Here is an 18774-nt window from a genome sequence, read left to right on the forward strand (position 1 = left end):
ATTGGTTGATTCTTGATGAATTATCGAAAAAAGCTTGAAAATACGACCTTTTTAAAAAGCCACTTTTAAGGCTCGATGAAACATCATCCCTCGAAGGGGTGAGAATGAGTGAATTTCTATACACTTTTAGATTTAAGGAAAATTAACGAACTCAAAATATTTTTTCCATCATTTCATCATTCATCAAAGATCAAATTTTTTTTTGAAGTTTTTCATGAAAAAACTGTTAAAAGCGCATATTGTAAATTATTGCATCTCCTACATATAGTCACAACTTTTTTTGTCTTTGAAGATAGAACCATAAAATTTTCAGACGTTTCGAAGTAGTATGCATAGGTGACAGTGTGAAAATTTCATAGACATATGTTGAATGGTTTCCAAATAATAGTAAAACTATCAAACGCATTCTAAAATACTAAGCTTAGTGGCAAAAGTCCAACCAAATATCTATATTTTTTAATATTATAATACATGAACAATAATAAATTCTAAGCACCTTGAATCACAGCCATTATGTGTTGGTTTTCACTAAAGTATTAATTATTTATTTCAAGAACGTGGTTTTGCGTATACATGTTCACAAGTACAAGTATGTCTCTATTACGAATCCTATAATAAACAAAATTATCATGATTGCTGAGCATGTCGGCCTTCCCTAAAAAATATTTGAATGTTATTTGATAAGCCAAGAGAAGCACTCGAGGATTGGGAAACATCTCTGTTTCGAGGAAAAAGTACAGAAACTGAATTGTTTTGGAATTAATGTTTACAAGCTCAAAATTAAATAGTATTTCACCGTAGTCAAAGAATAAAAACAAGTTAACTCTGTTAACAAGGCCTCCTAATAGCATTGAAGTATCATTGGGCAAAATTTCAGACTTACTTATTTTTTGTTTTAAAGTTGCTCTATAAACACACCGTGTCCTCTCTGAAACAATCCCAAGCAGGGATTGGCGGCATGCACCGTGCGGTGCGAAAAAAGCGTGTGCTTCACACAATCGCAAGTGCTCGTCTCCCGTTTTGCCGAGAGACAAGAGACGTATGAGTGAGAGCTTTCGTAATTGTGCGAGAGACAATCGCAGCACTAGCTCTACGGCGCAGGGAGTAATGCACGATTGCTAATTGCTTGGGACTGTGCTAGTCTCTAAACAGAAAAAAATCAATTAATAAATTAATTGAAGAGTTTGTGTTTTCGGCAAAGTTTGTAAGCTTGTCAAGGGTTGACAAGTGATGGGTCGTTTGATTCGAATTTTTTTCCAATCATGCGTAGTATCAAGCCAAGTGCAAAGCACGGAGACAAGCACCGAGAGAGTGCATACGACAGAGCGTGAGAGACAGGAGAGCTCCAGCGCGCGGCAAAGTAAGCGAGCAACACACAACCGATTGCGCGTGCTCGTCTCCTTCTAGTTTGTTGTGCTGTCTCGTAGCAGAGTGTGCGGCACGCAAAGAGTTTTGAGTCGCACCCTATCCCTGATCCCAAGTAACAATCAGCATACTTTGAAGGTGTATTCATGTTTTATCCTGGTTTTATACGAGCATGTGAAAAATCTAGTTGTTCTATATTAGTTTTATGTGGTAGTTTTTTACTTTGCCCGTTTGGCATTCCATAACTTCTGCTACAAAATTGTTCAGTTAAAGACTTGCAAGTAGTCATGAATTGGTTTTATCACTTTACCATTTCAATAAAACTTGAATTCAGGGATGTTGTTACGAGAGATTTTTTTGTAAACAAATAAACAAAACTGTAAGGCAAAGCTTAAAACCAGAAAAGATTTCGTGGCCATAACATAGACCAAGAAATGCTGCGATAAAACCGTTAGTTCCATCATGAGCACAGTTATGATCACCTCAGGAGACTTAGCCCTATTGGAGAAATCATCAGGAACATAGAGTTTTATCAGAAAAATATGTCACCTAACCGAGATAATTTATGTAAATACAGAAAAATTATTACTCAATTTTATGATTTTTCGTACAGCTCAAGTTGGGAGGTATGGCGTTCAGTCTTTGGAGGCATAACTTAAAAACGGATTCTTAAGCATTCATCCGACGTTTCGGTCACTATATTGCGGCTTCTTCTGGGAATTAACTATGCTCCGTTTTTTTTCTGAAAGTGGCGCCAAAACGGACAACTGCATCGTCGTTCTGCGACCCGGATAGATTTTTCGGATATTTCATCCAAAGGAACACCGCCACTGGCGGCAGACGATACGTTACGTCTGGGACAAATGTGGCCTATGGTGTGGGCTCATTCGGACGAAAAAACGGAGCAGGCGAAGAAGAAGGCGCAATATAGCGACCGAAACGTCGGATGACAGCTTAAGAATCCGTTTTTGAGTTATTCCTCCAAGGACTGAACGCTATACCTCCCAACATAATCATCAACAGTCGAAATTTGAAGAACGTACAGCTTAAGATCAAACTTAAAGATTCAACTGATTAAACTGATTAAACGTAGCGATCACCAAGGCAATCTTTGATTATTTCATTCGCAAAATCATGAAACATTTAAAATAAGCAGAAAATCATGGCTTATGCAGCAATTCAATCTGTTTAGTGAGCACCTTGGTGAGTACTGCTTTTGAAACTCTGCTATTTGCACCCAATTCCACCGAGTAAATTAAATGCATTGAACTTCTAATTAATGCACAGTTTGTGTGGTGAACTTATTTTTTGTCATTATCACAGTCATATTCACCACAAATTTCCAGTGGCATGTCTCCTAACACGTATTAAATAGGAAAACAAATCGGAATTCCAGATCGGCAACTTTCCAATTGATGGCTGGATAAATAAACCAAGCATTATTTATTCTGACCATCGAACATTGATATGTAGTTAAAAATAAGCAAAACAAATATTTGACAAATCAGAAGATGGTTTTATTTAGAAGGTTAATCGAGGATACGATAAAACTATGTTACAACCCGAAATTCTAAGCCGGTTTGCATACGAAGTCCTGTAGATCATAATAAGATGGCCCACTAGCCAGAACGTGGGTCATAGGCGGCATTGGCGGAGCTCGAGAGGACTTTGAAGTCGGCATCAATGATTTTATGATCAGGGTTTTTGAAACGCTAAAACACTTCGATAAAATCAAAATTGTTACTTGGGAACGCCTCCTTGGTGGTTCGGAAGAGACGAAGGGTTTGGCGACCATGGGAGATCCAGGAGAGGAGATACCTGAAGGACCCAGAGGCGTTTCAGAGGGTCCAAAGGGGTTTCAGGAAGAGGTAGCGAGGTAGGAAGTTTAAAAATTAGGAGCGTTTAAGAGGGTTCCAGGATGTATAGGATGTATAGGTCTCAGGGGGTTTCCAAGGGGTCTCTGGGGCGTTCCATGTGTCATGGGCGTTCTGGGTCTCAGGGTCCCCAAATTATGGAATGCTGTCGGAGCTCCTTCGACAGCCTTTAATAGTCTCCAGAGACCCTTTGAAACACCACTGAAAACGCTTTGAAACGCGACTGAAATGCTATCAAACGTCTTTGAAACCTCTCGGAACGCTTCAAAGAGTTTCTGAAACTCCCGGGAACTCTCTGAAGTTCTTCTCAAATGCATTGAAACAGCTCTAACACCCCTTGTAACGCCCTCTAGAACCCCCAAATCCCTTGAAATGCCCATGAAATTCCCGTAGTCCGCCAACAAAACCTGTCGGAACAGCTTTGAAAGGCTCTTCAAATCTCTTGAAATACCACTGAAGTCTCTTTTCTAGGCTCTCTAGGAACTTCCTGGAAATACCCTTGGCGCCATCTCAAATTCCCAGGAACAAAAACAGTTCTTTTCACGCCATTTAAAATTTATGAACGTATGCATCTCAGCACATGGCACAAGAAGCGATTCCGGTGTTTACTAACATATTTCTTGCATCTAAATACACATACGTTCTTTCAACGTATTTTTTTTTTCGATTCAAACCCTTTATTCAACGATAATAAATTTCAAATCGCCTTACTGGTTAGGTAAGTTATTATAAAAAAAAAAATGATTTCGAAAAGTCTTGATTTTTTCGACCACCATGGTATCCAGTAACCTAAATGAATAACGAAGTCCAATCCCAGGATGACGAGGTTTCATTATTGTTCTTGGTCTATATTTCTGGCAGATTGCCTTTATTTCGCAGCGAAAGTTGCTTACATACCTTGAGTTTGGTCTAGGCATTTCTGCCATTTGACGGTCTGCCATTTGATGCCCGTGTTAGGGGAATGCTTGCGTGTTTTGCACTGGATCATTGCCCGAAACGGCTTGAGCGCTACAAATGCTCTTTTTATTCAGAAACAGATATACAAGCCACAGTATACTTAAAAAAAAAACTGATAAAGTACGGGTCTAATTATTTTCGGTGACCTACTAACCAACCGTATATCACGACATTCGCAGATCCACTATATCGATTTTCTATGGAATGGCATTTATGCAATGCTCACTTTCGTTTATCACTCTTTATTCGCCCCAAAACGGCTGTCTGTCAAACGGTGTTTGGTCAAACTGCATTCAGCCAAATTACTGGAACCTTTTGCAATAGCTCGTTGATACCAAGAGAAACGGTGCATAGTGGTCTAGATTTGTAAATACTTGGCCAAAATATCAAAACTTTGTAACACAGAGATACAGACGTAACACTTAGAACAAATTTCGCGGAACGGTAATGTAAAAGTACAAAATAAGGATAATTGGAAATATAATCAAGAGATGTTTTTTGAAAGAATTCTTGAATTCTTGAAAGAAAATATTCAAGGCAACTTCAATTAAATTTTGTTAAGAAGGCATGTCTCTATTTACTTTGGATGGTTTGTCATAAGTTCCTAGATTCATTGCTCTAAAATATTTAATCGTTATTCCATCATTTTTATGTACATTTATTTCCTAATTAAAACTTTTTTTTTCAAACATTTTCGTAAAAAAAAACAAAAATCTTTCGAAATTGTCATTTGTAATTTCCAAATCACTCTTCCAACCTTTTTCATCCAAACTCTGCCAGAGAAATTCTTAAAATTACTCCCGGAAATGAAAACCTCTTATTCATGTAATATTTCCGATAGGAAGTATGTTAAGTTTGTTAACCTTCCAGGACGCGCGCCATCAAACAACCGAAACTGCACCGCGCTCGCGCTGTATACGAAAAGCGAGGTTTTTAGGTAGTGTTGTACTTTTTACAACAGCGCGCGCTGAAGGGTTAAAGTTAAGTAAATATTGATAGAATCAAGCACAAATATGTCGAAAACTGCTTTTGGAGAACTTTTTCGTAAATTTCGTAAAGATCACAAGTAGGGGAAGACGGGGTAAGACGGCCACCCTAAGCCAAAAAAATCATAACCTAGCACTGACAATGAATTACAATAGTTTCAACACAGCACATCGCTTTTCAAAGTGTTGGGCATGCAAGAAAATTAATTTTCGATTCGTGCTGTTGAAACTTTTATATTTTTGAGTCATTTGAAAATGTGATTAAAAAGCACTTTATTTTTTGACGACGGGGTAAGACGGCCCACCGGCGGGGTAAGAAGGACCATCACTATTTTTTTAAATAATAGTGATTAGAAATGTTTGAATTTCATACGTTGAAATAAGATATGACTCCCTTAAGTCCCTCACATGGAAAATTGATTAACATAATTGTCCGGGGGTTACCATTTATTATTTTTATTGGGGTATCGTAAATATGGATATTCAAACACCCATTTACATCACAAAAATGTTGTTTCTGGTTACGTCCAGCGCAGACAACGCAAATATGAGTTTATTTATGTGAAATGGCATATTTTCAACAAACAATTTTCGATGAATTGGGTGCAGCCATATTATTCTATGATATAGGGGGTGGCCGTCTTACCCCGTTCGAGGTGGTCGCTTTTACCCCGCTTGGGAAAATTTTACTTATGACGGTAGTTCATAAGGATTTTTGTTTTCAATCTCAATCCCGTTCCTCTTATGTTTTGTTAACATTCCTGGTAAGTTATTAACGGGTTACTTTTTTGGTTTGAAAACGTTATTCCGAATCAAAATCCTTAAGGTTGTATGCGAAATAATTAGATCAAATACATCATCATGGAGCAAAATCTTTGTTTTGTTTATTTGTTTTGAAAATCTCAATATAAACATTGCACACAATGGCTCAAAATGACAAATATTTTTTACTTCAACAGAGTACTAGGTGAAAGTTTATAGAAAACGGCATTTTCATGGTGAACTGCAGGTCTTACCCCGGCGGGCCTTCTTACCCCGTCTTCCCCTACACTGAAATATGTGCTAGGCAAATTTTTTACGTCCTGCATAAAAAGAGGTAGCGCTATTTTGTACCAGTTCTGCGCATAACAAGGATTTTGAGTAGTTGCAGAGTTTCAGATCCCCTAAAATTTCAGGGGAAATTCAAATGATTTCAGGAGTTTAAGGGGGGTTTCAGGTTGAGTCTAAGAAGGCCTCAGGGTGTTGTAGGGGGCTTCAGGGGATTTTTATGGTTGCAAAAGCTAAATAATATAAAAAAACGAAAGCCAATAGATGCAATGATAAAAGATCAACTCGACAGTCAGAATGTCGAAGTGTTAAAAAAGGGGACAGACAAAACACAGGATCAATCAATTTTCAAACTTTTATTATTTCAACCATTTGTTCTTCGCCTGTTTGTTATTACTCTCTAAAATAAAAGTACTCATTTTTAGTAAACTTTCATGCAGCACATAGCATGTGTAGCATTCGCACTAGGGTGGCCCACACTTATATGGAAAACAAATATTTCGAAAAATGCCAAGTCTTACATCCTGAATCAGTTGTCTTGCATTCCCAGAATACGTTAAAAATTTGAGCAAAACCGATTAAGCCTGAGGGGGCGCTTGAAGTTTGTATGGGAAAAGTTGGCCAAAATGTATGCATAAATTTTAAGTTTCCGAATTTCGCCGCTAGGTGGTGCTGTACGCGTTCAATAAATAAACTCTTTGGTGTTTTTGTAGGTGACTAAATATCAAAGAACTTTGTCGAAGACCGCGAAGTGATCCGACGGCTGTGAAAAAAGTTATACCCTAGGCAAAGTGAGGCGAAGTATTGAGATTTCATTATTGATATTATTCCTTTACATGTACTGGAAAAACAACAATAATGTCTTGCCTCACTTTACCTAGGGTATAACTTTTTACACAGGCGGTCTTTGACAAAGTTGTTGGATATATAGTCACCAACAATAATACCAAGAGTTTGATCATTGAACGCTTACAGCGCTACCTAGCGGCAAAATTCGGAAACTTAAAATTTCTGCATACATTTGGCCTAGTTTTCCCATACAAACTTCAAGCGTTTTGAGCACCCCCTTAGGCTTAATCGGTTTTGTTCAAATTTTGAACGTAGCTTCTGGGAGTCCAAAACAACTGATTCGGGAGGTGAGACTTGGCATTTTTCGAAATTTTTGTTTTTCATATAAATGTGGGTCACCCCAATGTACCTGTTCTACCTATAAAAGGGTTATGAGGGGTTCCAGAGACGCTTCAGGGCATTTCAGGGACAATTCCAAGGATTCCAGAGGAACTTCAGAGGTTTAAGGGGGATTTTAGGGGCGATTAGGAGCGCTTCAGGGTGTTTCATGAGGTCTGAGGAGATATGAGGGACTTTGTAGGGAGCTTCAGAGGGTTTTTATGATTGCCACCTACAAATGCAGTCAGCTCGACAGCAAAAATTTCAAAGTGCCAACATTGAGCAGACAAAAAATGAATTACTATTTTGAAGATGGATAAATTTCACTGGAGCAATAATTTTTTAAATTTTATTTATTTCGACTATTTGTTTTTCGCCTTTTTGTTATTATATCATTACAGCCGTAGATAACAAGGCTAACACGGTTTCTACTATTATCCTAATTTCATCTGGCGGAATGGACCGTTTGGTTGAATGCCTTTTGTCCGAATTCTGATCAAAAGAACTAACCCTCCGTTACTTGGGTTAGCTCAATAACAGTTTCTTAAGCTGAAGTTTGCTTAAGGGTGATTTATTAAGCTCTTATACAGCAAATATGTTTGTTGCAAAGAGGTACGAACAAACTCAGTGCAATCAATAGTACGCTTCAAATGATTGCTCAAGTTTTAAGCAAAGATTTTCGTTTCTTTCAACTTAGGCTATTCTTTCTAGAATTATTTATTAGGAACTTTTTGACATTCTAGTTTGCTGACATGCTGTGTATAGACTCAAAATTTTTTGTTTGAATCTTATTTTGCTGGTGCAAAGACTGAGACATTGGTACCTTTTTTTTTTTCCTTCTAAACCATAGGGGGATAATCTGCTCAACAGACACCCTAACAGAAGGTTAGGGTAGTGTAGGTCTGACAGGCCGTCTTCTACAACAAAAGTAAAATCCAGGACTACTCTCTTCTCGTACCCACTAAACCATTCCTATGGTCGCCAAACCCTACATCTCTCCGGAACCACCAAGAAGGTATTGCTTCAGAGACATTGCTACCTTTTGGCCATTATTGGATGTATTCTGCACGCCAGCATTTAAAAATATTCCTTTTTTAATGAAATCTTTATATAAAAATCAAGATAAAATTCGACTTTTTAGAAATTGACAGCACGGTGTTTGGACAATTTACAAGAACAAAGAGCTTGCAGTATTTTAAGGACCCACTGAATTGACTGCCAATGACACACGGCTGGTTTCGAACGTATACAGCTTGCTGCTGACGAAAAAAGTGTGACCGTAAACGGCGTCACGTGTGCGTGTTCTGTGTCATTCCCAAAACGGGCCGAACGATTTTCTCATTGACAGGTTTCCCATTTCACATCAATCTAGGCGTGATGGAAGCTACTTACCAATGCAACGGTGGTGGTGAACGGTGAAGAAGTAAGAGGGAGGAGGATAAGTGCCTTAGGTTATTGGTTAATCTGTCGACGACGTACAAAGGCATACATGAATCGAGAAATGGCCTTCCTGATTGCTTACTGGCGTTCAGAACAGTAGTGGAAAAATTCGCTTTCGTGTTGGGGCTTGGCTTTTATTACGCACATTTATGGTCATTGCTTGCGATGACAAGTGAGTTTCAATTCACGAATCAGACGCCTTAAGTTTTTGTGTAGTTTTCTTGCGTGACCCAACGATTTTACAGAATCCATATGATAAAATTCAACGTTTATGTGTTTTGATAAACTTTCCAATTCATAATTTTACCCTTATTTTCTCTTTCGTCAAATTTCAGCACCAGAGCGCTAGGTTTCTTGGTCCACCCCGGGAGCGCAGTCCAGATCACCTCACGAACTCAGCCTGCCAGATCAACGCCAACAACAACAACATCAACCACCGGACGTGTATATCATGTACGGACACCTGCGATCACAACAGCCTCAAGCCAGGCCACGGTGGCGGCATAGGCATCGGCAGCGGCGGAGGTCATCTCGGCCCGGGACACCTCTATCCGGACAGTTGCCACAGCTATGACTCGGCGCCGGATCGGCTGATTGCCGATCGGCCCAACTACTACACCGATCTCAACCGAAGCGACTGCTCCGATGCCAGCAGTGGGGTGCTGAACAGTTGCATACAGCTCAAGTCGGAACCGCCGGGCGGGCCCAGTAGTCCCGAATCCTCCACTGAGTTACCACCCTCCGGACTGGACGAGTGTGCGGGCTGTGATATGCCGATACAGGTAGGTTGGGACAAGAATGGGTGAGCTCGTTTCATGTTATTTACTATCCATTATTGAAGTGAACTTCAACAATTGATAATTAAATAACAAAAAACAAGCTGTTGTTTTCGGTTTAAAAATTTCCTTCCGATACTTTTATGTGAGCTTGTTATGCATAACTCAATTTAATTAATCCAACACTGCGTTGCGGTTTCAGTTTTAAACAATTATTTCGTTTTCACTTTATTCCAAGTGTTGAAAATCAAGGTGGTCCAACAGAGTCAGAAACCACAATTGCTATTAGTACATATCATCAAATCAGTTTACCATTAGTTGCAGCCTGTAGTTCATTCCTCTTCATTAATTGGCCACTTTTTTCATATTCCAAAGGACATTCACAGAAACCGCAACGTATGGGATCACTCAACTGTCGTTACCAGGGGTGGGCTGGGCAAGATCCTTCCGGTGGCCCTTCCAATAACACTTCATTAATCTGATCAGAAACCACATTCCTAATTGGGACCATATTGGGTACTTTCATTATACAATGAGGTTTTTTTTCGGTCGACTTCAATTTAGAAATGTGGTTTTGCTCTCGTATTGACGAAGAAAAAACTTCCTCAAAGAAAATTGAATGCAAATATCCTTTCCACAACGCTCCCGGCAAATCTGCGCGTGTTATCCGAAGAAATCCCGACCGTCTGGCTGCCACTCATCACTAACGTTTCGAATTCGTATTTTCTATCTTTTCCATACCGGCACCCCCTCCCCACACAAACAGGATCGGTTTTACCTGTCAGCTGTTGAGCGCAAGTGGCACGCTACCTGTCTACAATGTTGCATCTGCCGGCAAACGCTGGAAGGTGCCAACTCCTGCTTCTCCCGCGATGGCAATATCTACTGCAAAACAGATTACTACAGGTAAGTTGGTTTATTTTTTCTTCCTCTTGAGGATCATTTTGCTCCAATTATCTATACTTATGACGAGTAGAGTGCGGCGGCGGGCTCAAAACTGGTAGCCGCAAAGCCGTCAACAACGGACGAAAACGGAGCAGCGTGAAAATGCTTTCGGCTTCCGAATATGTTTAAGGATTTTTTTTAGAAGTTCTCGTCGAGGTAATCTTAGGCCCTCAGGCGAATAGTTAAACTAAATCAGCAACAAAGTGTATGGAAATTATAAAATGTTCGATGGTGCAAGGTTGTTGCGCATTGCTTATCAGTTGCAGTTTTGAATAAAGCATTGGCCAGTCACCCTTTTTTTGTGAATACCTACGTATTCTTCATTACACCAACAAAGCTAGCCATGAAAATGTTTGACACTTCTCAGGTCATTTTGACAGACCACACGCATGCACGAAAAAGACGGATCATATATTCTACTTTATCTATCTTGTTGCCGTCCTTTTCATGTCCATGATACATCTGTCAAAATGACCTGAGAATTGTCAGTCATTTTTAGGTTAGGTTCGTTGGTGTAATAAAGAATTGGCAAAATTGTTGAATTTAGAAAAAGTTTCAGGCAAAACTCAATAATTTAAACCATTTTCCTTCAAAGAGATGTAGGTAACTGTTATATTGAGCATGAGCATGAGTAATGAACATAGATGACGACCACCAATTTGTAACTTTGTGAAACTCTGCATCACCACAGTTATCGTGGGAAGAAGTTTTTGTTGGTGGAATGGAATCAGTGCTGAAAATGTCATTTCGACATGTCTAAACAACCACCTACAGCTCATTTTAGAAGCTGAACCTGAGAATATGGTACATGAAAAACTTATGTGGCTAGATCAGTAGTACAAGAAAGTCCCGGTAAACCACTGTTTTTAGAATATTTAAGGTAAATATCATCGAGTACTTTCGAAAAAAAATGTCAATTGATATTCATCAATATAAGAAGGTAGTCTATGGCATTCACCTTGAATATCAGAAATAGAGCGAGTTTTCCGTGATTTTTTTTGTAGAATTGGTCTAGCCGTACAAGTTTTTCATTTACCATATTCTCAGATTCAGCTTCTAAAATGAGCTGATTGAATTTAGATATATGTCGAAATGACATTTTTACTGGATGGAGTGCCTGTAGCAATTCATATTTTTTCTACTTTGGAAAAATTTTCGAATTTCAGAAAAAATATCTGGTGGGGATCCTAGTTAAGTATTTTACTCGGTTGCTGGAGCTTGTCAGAGAAAATCATGGAAAAAATAAGAAAAAATGTAGAAGCAACGCCTAGAAATATCAACAGATATTTTTCTGGCGATATTTGCAAATATTTTTTTTTGATAAACCTTCAAAATGTTGAATCTTTCAAGATTTTCACATGAAAATCTGAGAAAGGGATCTTCTCGAAAAATGCTGAGAAATCATATAAAGAAATCTAGGCTAAGGGGTAAACAATCTAACTCCCTAGGATAAGTTCCTGGCCAAGTTTACAGATGAACTTCTTGAGAATTTTCAAAGAAAACTTTACAACGCCTCTTGTCAGAGTTTATAAAAGAATTCCTGGAGCATTCTTAGACCGAATTCTAAAGATTTTTAAGTGAAATTAATATATTACTCAAATTTATGCAGCTTCACCCTAACAAAGTTGTAGAAGTGAGAGTTTATGGAAAAACACATGGTAAAATTTCTCATGAAATAGTTGGTGGAATCTCTGAAGGAATTCTAGGTAAAAATCCTGTAAAAGTTACTGATATGTTTGCTAGTGAAACTTGAGATGGAATTCCTAGAGGAATACCTGATGAAATACCTAGCGCAGTATCCTATGCAATTACTAAGAAATTCCTGATGACATTTTTATGGAGATCCTGAAGGAATTGCTGATGAAATTCCCTGTGAAATTTCTGATGGAATTCTTTCTGCAGTTCCTGATGTCAGTCTTTGTGGAGTTCCTGATGAAATCCTTTGTGGAGTTCCTGAAGGATTCCCGATGAAATTCCCTTTGAAATTCTTGATGGAATTCCATGTGAAATTCCTGATGGATTTTTCTGTGAAGTTCCTGCTGGGATTCCTTGTGGAATTCCTGATAGAATTCCTGATGGAATTCCCAGTAGAGTTTCTGATGGGATTCCCTGTGAAATTCCTGATGGAATTCCCTGTGATATTCCTGATGGAATTCCTTGCGGAGTTCCTGATGCAATTCCCTGTGGAATTCTTCATGGATGTGCTTGTGCAAATCTTGCTGAAATTCTTTGTAGAATTCTTGATGGGATTCCTGATAAATTTCCCTGTGAAATTCCTGATGGAACTTACTGATGAAATTCCTGAGGAATTCCTGATGGAATTCCTAGTGGATTTCTTGATGCAATTCCTAGTGGAATTCTTGGTGAAATTCCTAATGGAATTCTTGGTGGAATTCATAGTGAAATTATTGGTGGAATATCTAGTGGAATTCTTAGTGGGATTCCTAGTGGAATTCCTAGAGGAATTCCTAGAGGAATTCCTGGTGGAATTCCTAGCGGAATTTCTGGTGGAACTCCTGGTGAAATTCCCGTATGAACATCTTTTGAAATTTTCATGGAATTCCTGGTGGAATTCCTGATGGAATTCCTGGTGGAATTCTTGATGGAATTAATGGTTTAATTCCTGATGGAATTCCGGGTGCAATTCCTGATTGAATTCCTGGTGGAATTCCTGATTGTATTTCTGGTGGAATTCCTGATGGTATTCCTGGTGGAATTCCTGGTGGATTTCCCGGTGGAATTCCTGACGGAATTCCTAGTGGAATTCCTGGTGGAATTCCTAGTGGAATTCCTGGTGGAATTCCTGATGGAATTCCTGATGGAATTCCTGGTGGAATTCCTGATGGAATCCCTGGTGGAATTTCTGATGGAATTCCTGGTGGAATTCCTGATGAAATTCCTGGCGGAATTCCTGATGGTATTCCTGGTGGAATTCCTGATGGTATTCCTGGTGGAACTCCTATTGGAATTCCTGGTGGAATTCCTGATGGAATTTCTGATGGAATTCCTGATGGAATTCCTGGTGGAATTCCTGATGGAATTCCTGGTGGGTTTCCCGATGGAATTCACAGTGGAATTCCCGGTGAAATTCCTGGAGGAATTCCTGGTGGAATTCCTGGTGGAATTCCTGGTGGAATTCCTGGTGGAATTCCTGGAGGAATTCCTGGAGGAATTCCTGGTGGAATTCCTGGAGGAATTCCTGGAGAAATTCCTGGAGGAATTCCTGGAGGAATTCCTGGAAGAATTCCTAGTGGAGTTCCTGTAGGAATTCCTAGTGGAATTCCTAGAGGAATTCCTGGTGAAATTCCTAGAGGAATTCCTGGTGAAATTCCTGGTGGAATTCTTGGTGGGATCCCTAGTCCAATTCCTGGTGGTATTCTTGTTGGAATTCCTGGTGGAATTCCTGGTGGAATTCCTAGAGGAATTCCTGGTGGAATTCCTAGCGGAATTCATGGTGGAATTCCTAGAGGAATTCCTGGTGAAATTCCTGGTGAAATTCCTGATGGAATTCTTGGTGGCATTCCTGGTGGAATTCCTGATGGAATTTCTGATGGAATTCCTGATGGAATTCCTGGTGGAATTCCTGATGGAATTCCTGGTGGGTTTCCCGATGGAATTCACAGTGGAATTCCCGGTGAAATTCCTGGAGGAATTCCTGGTGGAATTCCTGGTGGAATTCCTGGTGGAATTCCTGGTGGAATTCCTGGTGGAATTCCTGGTGGAATTCCTGGAGGAATTCCTGGAGGAATTCCTGGTGGAATTCCTGGAGGAATTCCTGGAGAAATTCCTGGAGGAATTCCTGGAGGAATTCCTGGAAGAATTCCTAGTGGAGTTCCTGTAGGAATTCCTAGTGGAATTCCTAGAGGAATTCCTGGTGAAATTCCTAGAGGAATTCCTGGTGAAATTCCTGGTGGAATTCTTGGTGGGATCCCTAGTCCAATTCCTGGTGGTATTCTTGTTGGAATTCCTGGTGGAATTCCTGGTGGAATTCCTGGTGGAATTCCTAGAGGAATTCCTGGTGGAATTCCTAGCGGAATTCATGGTGGAATTCCTAGAGGAATTCCTGGTGAAATTCCTGGTGAAATTCCTGATGGAATTCTTGGTGGCATTCCTGGTGGAATTCCTGTAGGAATTTCTGGTGGAATTCCTGGTGGATTTCCTGGAGGAATTCCTGGAAGAATTCCTGGAGGAATTCCTGGAAGAATTCCTAGTGGAGTTCTAGATGAATTCCTGGTCGAATTCCTTGACGAATTCCTGGTGGAATTCCTGTGGGAATTCCTGGTAGAATTCCTGTAGGAATTCCTGGTGGAATTTCTAGACGAATTCCTGGTCGAATTCCTTGACGAATTCCTGGTGGAATTCCTAGAGGAATTCCTGGTGGAATTCCTAGAGGAATTCCTGGTGGAATTCCTAGAGGAATTCCTGGTGGAATTCCTAGAGGAATTCCTGGTGGAATTTGTAGAGGAATTCCTGGTGGAATTCATAGAGGAATTCCTGGTGGAATTCATAGTGGAATTCCTGGCGGAATTTTTGATGGGATCCCTAGTCCAATTCCTGGTGGAATTCTTGTTGGAATTCCTGGTAGAATTCCTGGTGGCATTACTGTTGGAATTTCTGGTGCAATTCCTGATGGAATTCTTGCTGGTATTCCTGGTCGAATTCCTTTTGGAAATTCTGGTGGAATTCCTGGTGAAATTCCTGATGGAATTCTTGGTGGCATTCCTGGTGGAATCTCTGTAGGAATTTCTGGTGGAATTTGTGGTGGAATTCCTGGAGGAATTCCTGGAAGAATTCTTGGAGGAATTCCTGGAAGAATTCCTAGTGGAGTTCCTGTAGGAATTCCTAGTGGAATTCCTGGAGGAACTCCTGGTGGAATTCCTAGATGAATTCCTGGTGGAATTCCTAGACGAATTCCTGGTGGAATTCCTAGACGAATTCCTGGTGGAATTCCTAGAGGAATTCCTGGTGGAATTCCTGGTGGAATTCCTGGCGGAATTTTTGGTGGGATTCCTAGTCCAATTCCTGGTGGAATTCTAGTTGGAATTCCTGGTAGAATTCCTGGTAGCATTCCTGTTGGTATTTCTGGTGCAATTCCTGTTGGAATTCATGGTGACATCCCTGGTGGAATTTCTGGTGGAATTCCTGGTGAAATTCCTGATGGAATTCTTGGTGGCATTCCTGGTGGAATTCCTGTAGGAATTTCTGGTGGAATTTCTGGTGGAATTCCTGAAGAAATTCCTGGAAGAATTCCTGGAGGAATTCCTAGAGGAATTTCTGGAGGAATTCCTGGTGAAATTCCTGGTTGAATTCCTGGTGGAACTCTTGATGTCACTGTTGGTGCAGTTCCTGCTAGAATTCCTGGTAGAACTCGTGGTAGAACTCCTGTCCAGGTAAAATTCCTGATAAAATTTCTGGTGGAATTCCTGGTGGAATTCGTTGTGAATTTCTGGTGGTAGTGGAATATTTGGTGAAACTCTTGTTGGATATCCTGGTGAAAATTCTGGAGGAATCCTCGGTGAAGCTTTTTATAGTATTCCAGGTGGAGTTCTTGGTGCAATGCCTGGTAAATTTTTTGTTGAAATTCCTGGTGGAGTCTTCTAGCATCAGGATTCCTAATTTTCAGTTCAAATCATTGCAATAAGTAATTTTATTCTGAAATTCACCTAGATTAAGCTTTTCCGTGTTTTTTTGTATTATCAAACCTAAGCAGTACATTTCATATATTTGGAGACATAAGTTCGTCTATCCACTTGTATCTACCGTTTTCTCCTCAACAATCAATTAGCCCATGCTGATTTGCCATTTGTGACGAAGCACTTTTTGCCGAAAAGAAACCCCTATCCTTGCCCCTATCCTATTTTCAATTTACAGCCTGTTGTTCCCAGAGCTTCAATATCCGATCGGCACACCGGTCATTAATCATCGCCCATTTCCCGGCGCACACTAAACTAAACGGTCATTTAGATAAACGGTTTCCTGTTTCGATCCTGTTGTTGTTGGCAAAAGGACTCAATCGAGGACAATCATTGCCGACTCCTCCAGCTGACTGCCACCGCCCGATGCGCTCCGGCGTTACACTTTATAAATATTCGGAAACAGCTTGTAAATTTCGGCAGAGCTACTGCCTAATCGCCTCGTCGTCGGCCACCGGCCCTACTCCCACCCCAGTCCCTTGTTTCGGGTGTGTAGCGATAGGAATGAAATAAATTCCAGTTTCTTAATAAATTCATATCTTCATTATTTAGTAATTTTCTGATAAATGGAACATAAATTTTGAACCCAAGCAAGAGAGGGGCTTCTGCAACGAGCGACCACCACCGATCAAGAGGTCGAATATGAGAGTAAATGTACCCAGTAAACCGTAGAAGCTTCGTAGAAGAAAGCAAAGGTGGAAAACGTAATCAACAGGTGCTTTCGAAGGGGCTTTGGTCGATCGTCCGTCATCGTTGTTGCCCGGTGTGCGGCAGTGTGTGGTGGTGGCGTTTTCGAACTGTTCTGGGTAGGGCACACGATGCAAAGCTTGGTGTGGCTCTAGGTTTGGTTTGCTGGCTGCAATGTGGGCTTTGAGAGGGGGTGAGCCTCGATAAATTCGGAGTAAAATATTGCGGTAGCGAGTAGAAAATTATTATGTCATGTCAGCGATCAGGGCTTAAGTTTATGATCTTTGCTATGAGGTAGATGAATTTATTGGATTACGCTTCCACTGACTGGTATTGCGGCGACGATGGTGCTTGAAGGTAGGTTGATTGTTTTCGTTGAGGGTAATATATGAAAACAATTTATTAGTAATGGTTCCCATCAACAAGGTCATTAGTGGGTTACTTAACGGAAGGCTGGAGAAGGCAATAAACTATTGAATTGTTAACTGAAATAAGATAATGTTATGTATACAAAAAAATCTTCAAAAGTATTAAATTATGTAATACGACCCGAGTACAAGGGGTTAAATATTTGACACGGAGTGAACTAAAGAGTATTCAAACATCAATTTTGACACTAATGAAAATTCAATCGAGTCAAACCAGACGTTTTAGCATTGGTTTCTTATTGGTCAAATATTTAACCCTGTGTTCTGGCATCCTCAGCAAGGTGGTCGTTCAGTACGGGCTCAATGTTCAATTCAATGGATCACTAAAATAACTGAAACGGCCGCTACGAAATGAACAGATTGCGCCACCGTAGCCTTGTGTGTTTGACGTAACTCGACTGCTGTCACTGTGTTACCGTCCATATACGGTGGCGCTTTTGTTTTGATGCGGTGAGTAGCGAAAAAGTCGGCTTCAATGATCCATTTCAACGTAAAGCCACAAAAAAAAGAAGAACATAGTCAGTTGCCCCTCCAAATAGCCTGATAGTAGGCTATAAGATTCAGACTATTTTTGTTAAGCTTATGCTATGCCCAAGTCCAAAAAAATGTTTAGATCAGTGATGCGAATTGTCGTGAGCATCACGAGTTAATCTATAGATCTGATATCTGATGTCTCTCTTCTTAAGTGACTGATACATAGGATATTATGACGATTTTTTCTCATATTATTATTTTTTTTAAATTTATTTTATTATATAGACACTATTATGGCGTCACAGAATATACTTCTTACCTTTTTGCCTGTCTAAGGCTTGTAGTCATTATTGAACTGTATTTCTCCTTAGCCGTTCAAGACCAGGTTGTTTGTCAAAAAGTGTTGTCACTCATTTTTTTGAGAATCATTTCGACGATCTCTTTGAGAAATCTCACAGTGATACTATCTTGATTCGTACTCAGCTGATTTGAATCCAAAATTTGTAGCCAGGTCATTGTAGTGTAAATCTCTGAAGGAATTTCTGGAACACCTTCTGAAAGAATCCACGGAACAATTTTTGAAGAAATCCTTGCTGAAATTTTAAAAGTAATTTTTAGAATACTGAAGAAGCCACTAAAGATATTTCTGAAAGTATCGCTGAAGAAATTTCAGTAGGAATACAAAAAATACAAAGCAAATTTGAAAAGAATTTTTAAAAGAATTTCTGAGAGAACAGGAATAATTTAAGGATCCACAGTTGGATTTAATGAAAAAAATTCCACGGGGAATACCTCAAGAAACACCTGAAAATCCCTGGTGGAGTTAGTAACAAAACTTCTAGAGATATTTTTGAAAAAAAAATTGAGAAATCCCCTAATAAAAAACCCAATCATTTTTTTTTTCAATGAATTTATGGAGTAATGCACACAGAAAC

The 18774-nt window shown here is 39.7% G+C and overlaps 1 protein-coding gene across 2 annotated transcripts in view; it reads left to right on the forward strand.

The window, feature by feature from the left end:
* LOC109398732 (protein apterous) overlaps positions 1-18774 on the forward strand; it is a 274586-nt gene that overhangs the window by 68016 nt on the left and 187796 nt on the right. For both annotated transcript variants that reach the window (XM_029859067.2, XM_062850690.1), the window contains exons 2-3: positions 9172-9618; positions 10379-10518. In XM_029859067.2, coding sequence (XP_029714927.1) covers positions 9172-9618; positions 10379-10518 — 587 coding nt within the window. The remainder of the gene's footprint in view (positions 1-9171; positions 9619-10378; positions 10519-18774) is intronic.

Source organism: Aedes albopictus, chromosome 2, assembly GCF_035046485.1.
Source record: "Aedes albopictus strain Foshan chromosome 2, AalbF5, whole genome shotgun sequence".
NCBI classification, from domain to species: domain Eukaryota; kingdom Metazoa; phylum Arthropoda; class Insecta; order Diptera; family Culicidae; genus Aedes; species Aedes albopictus.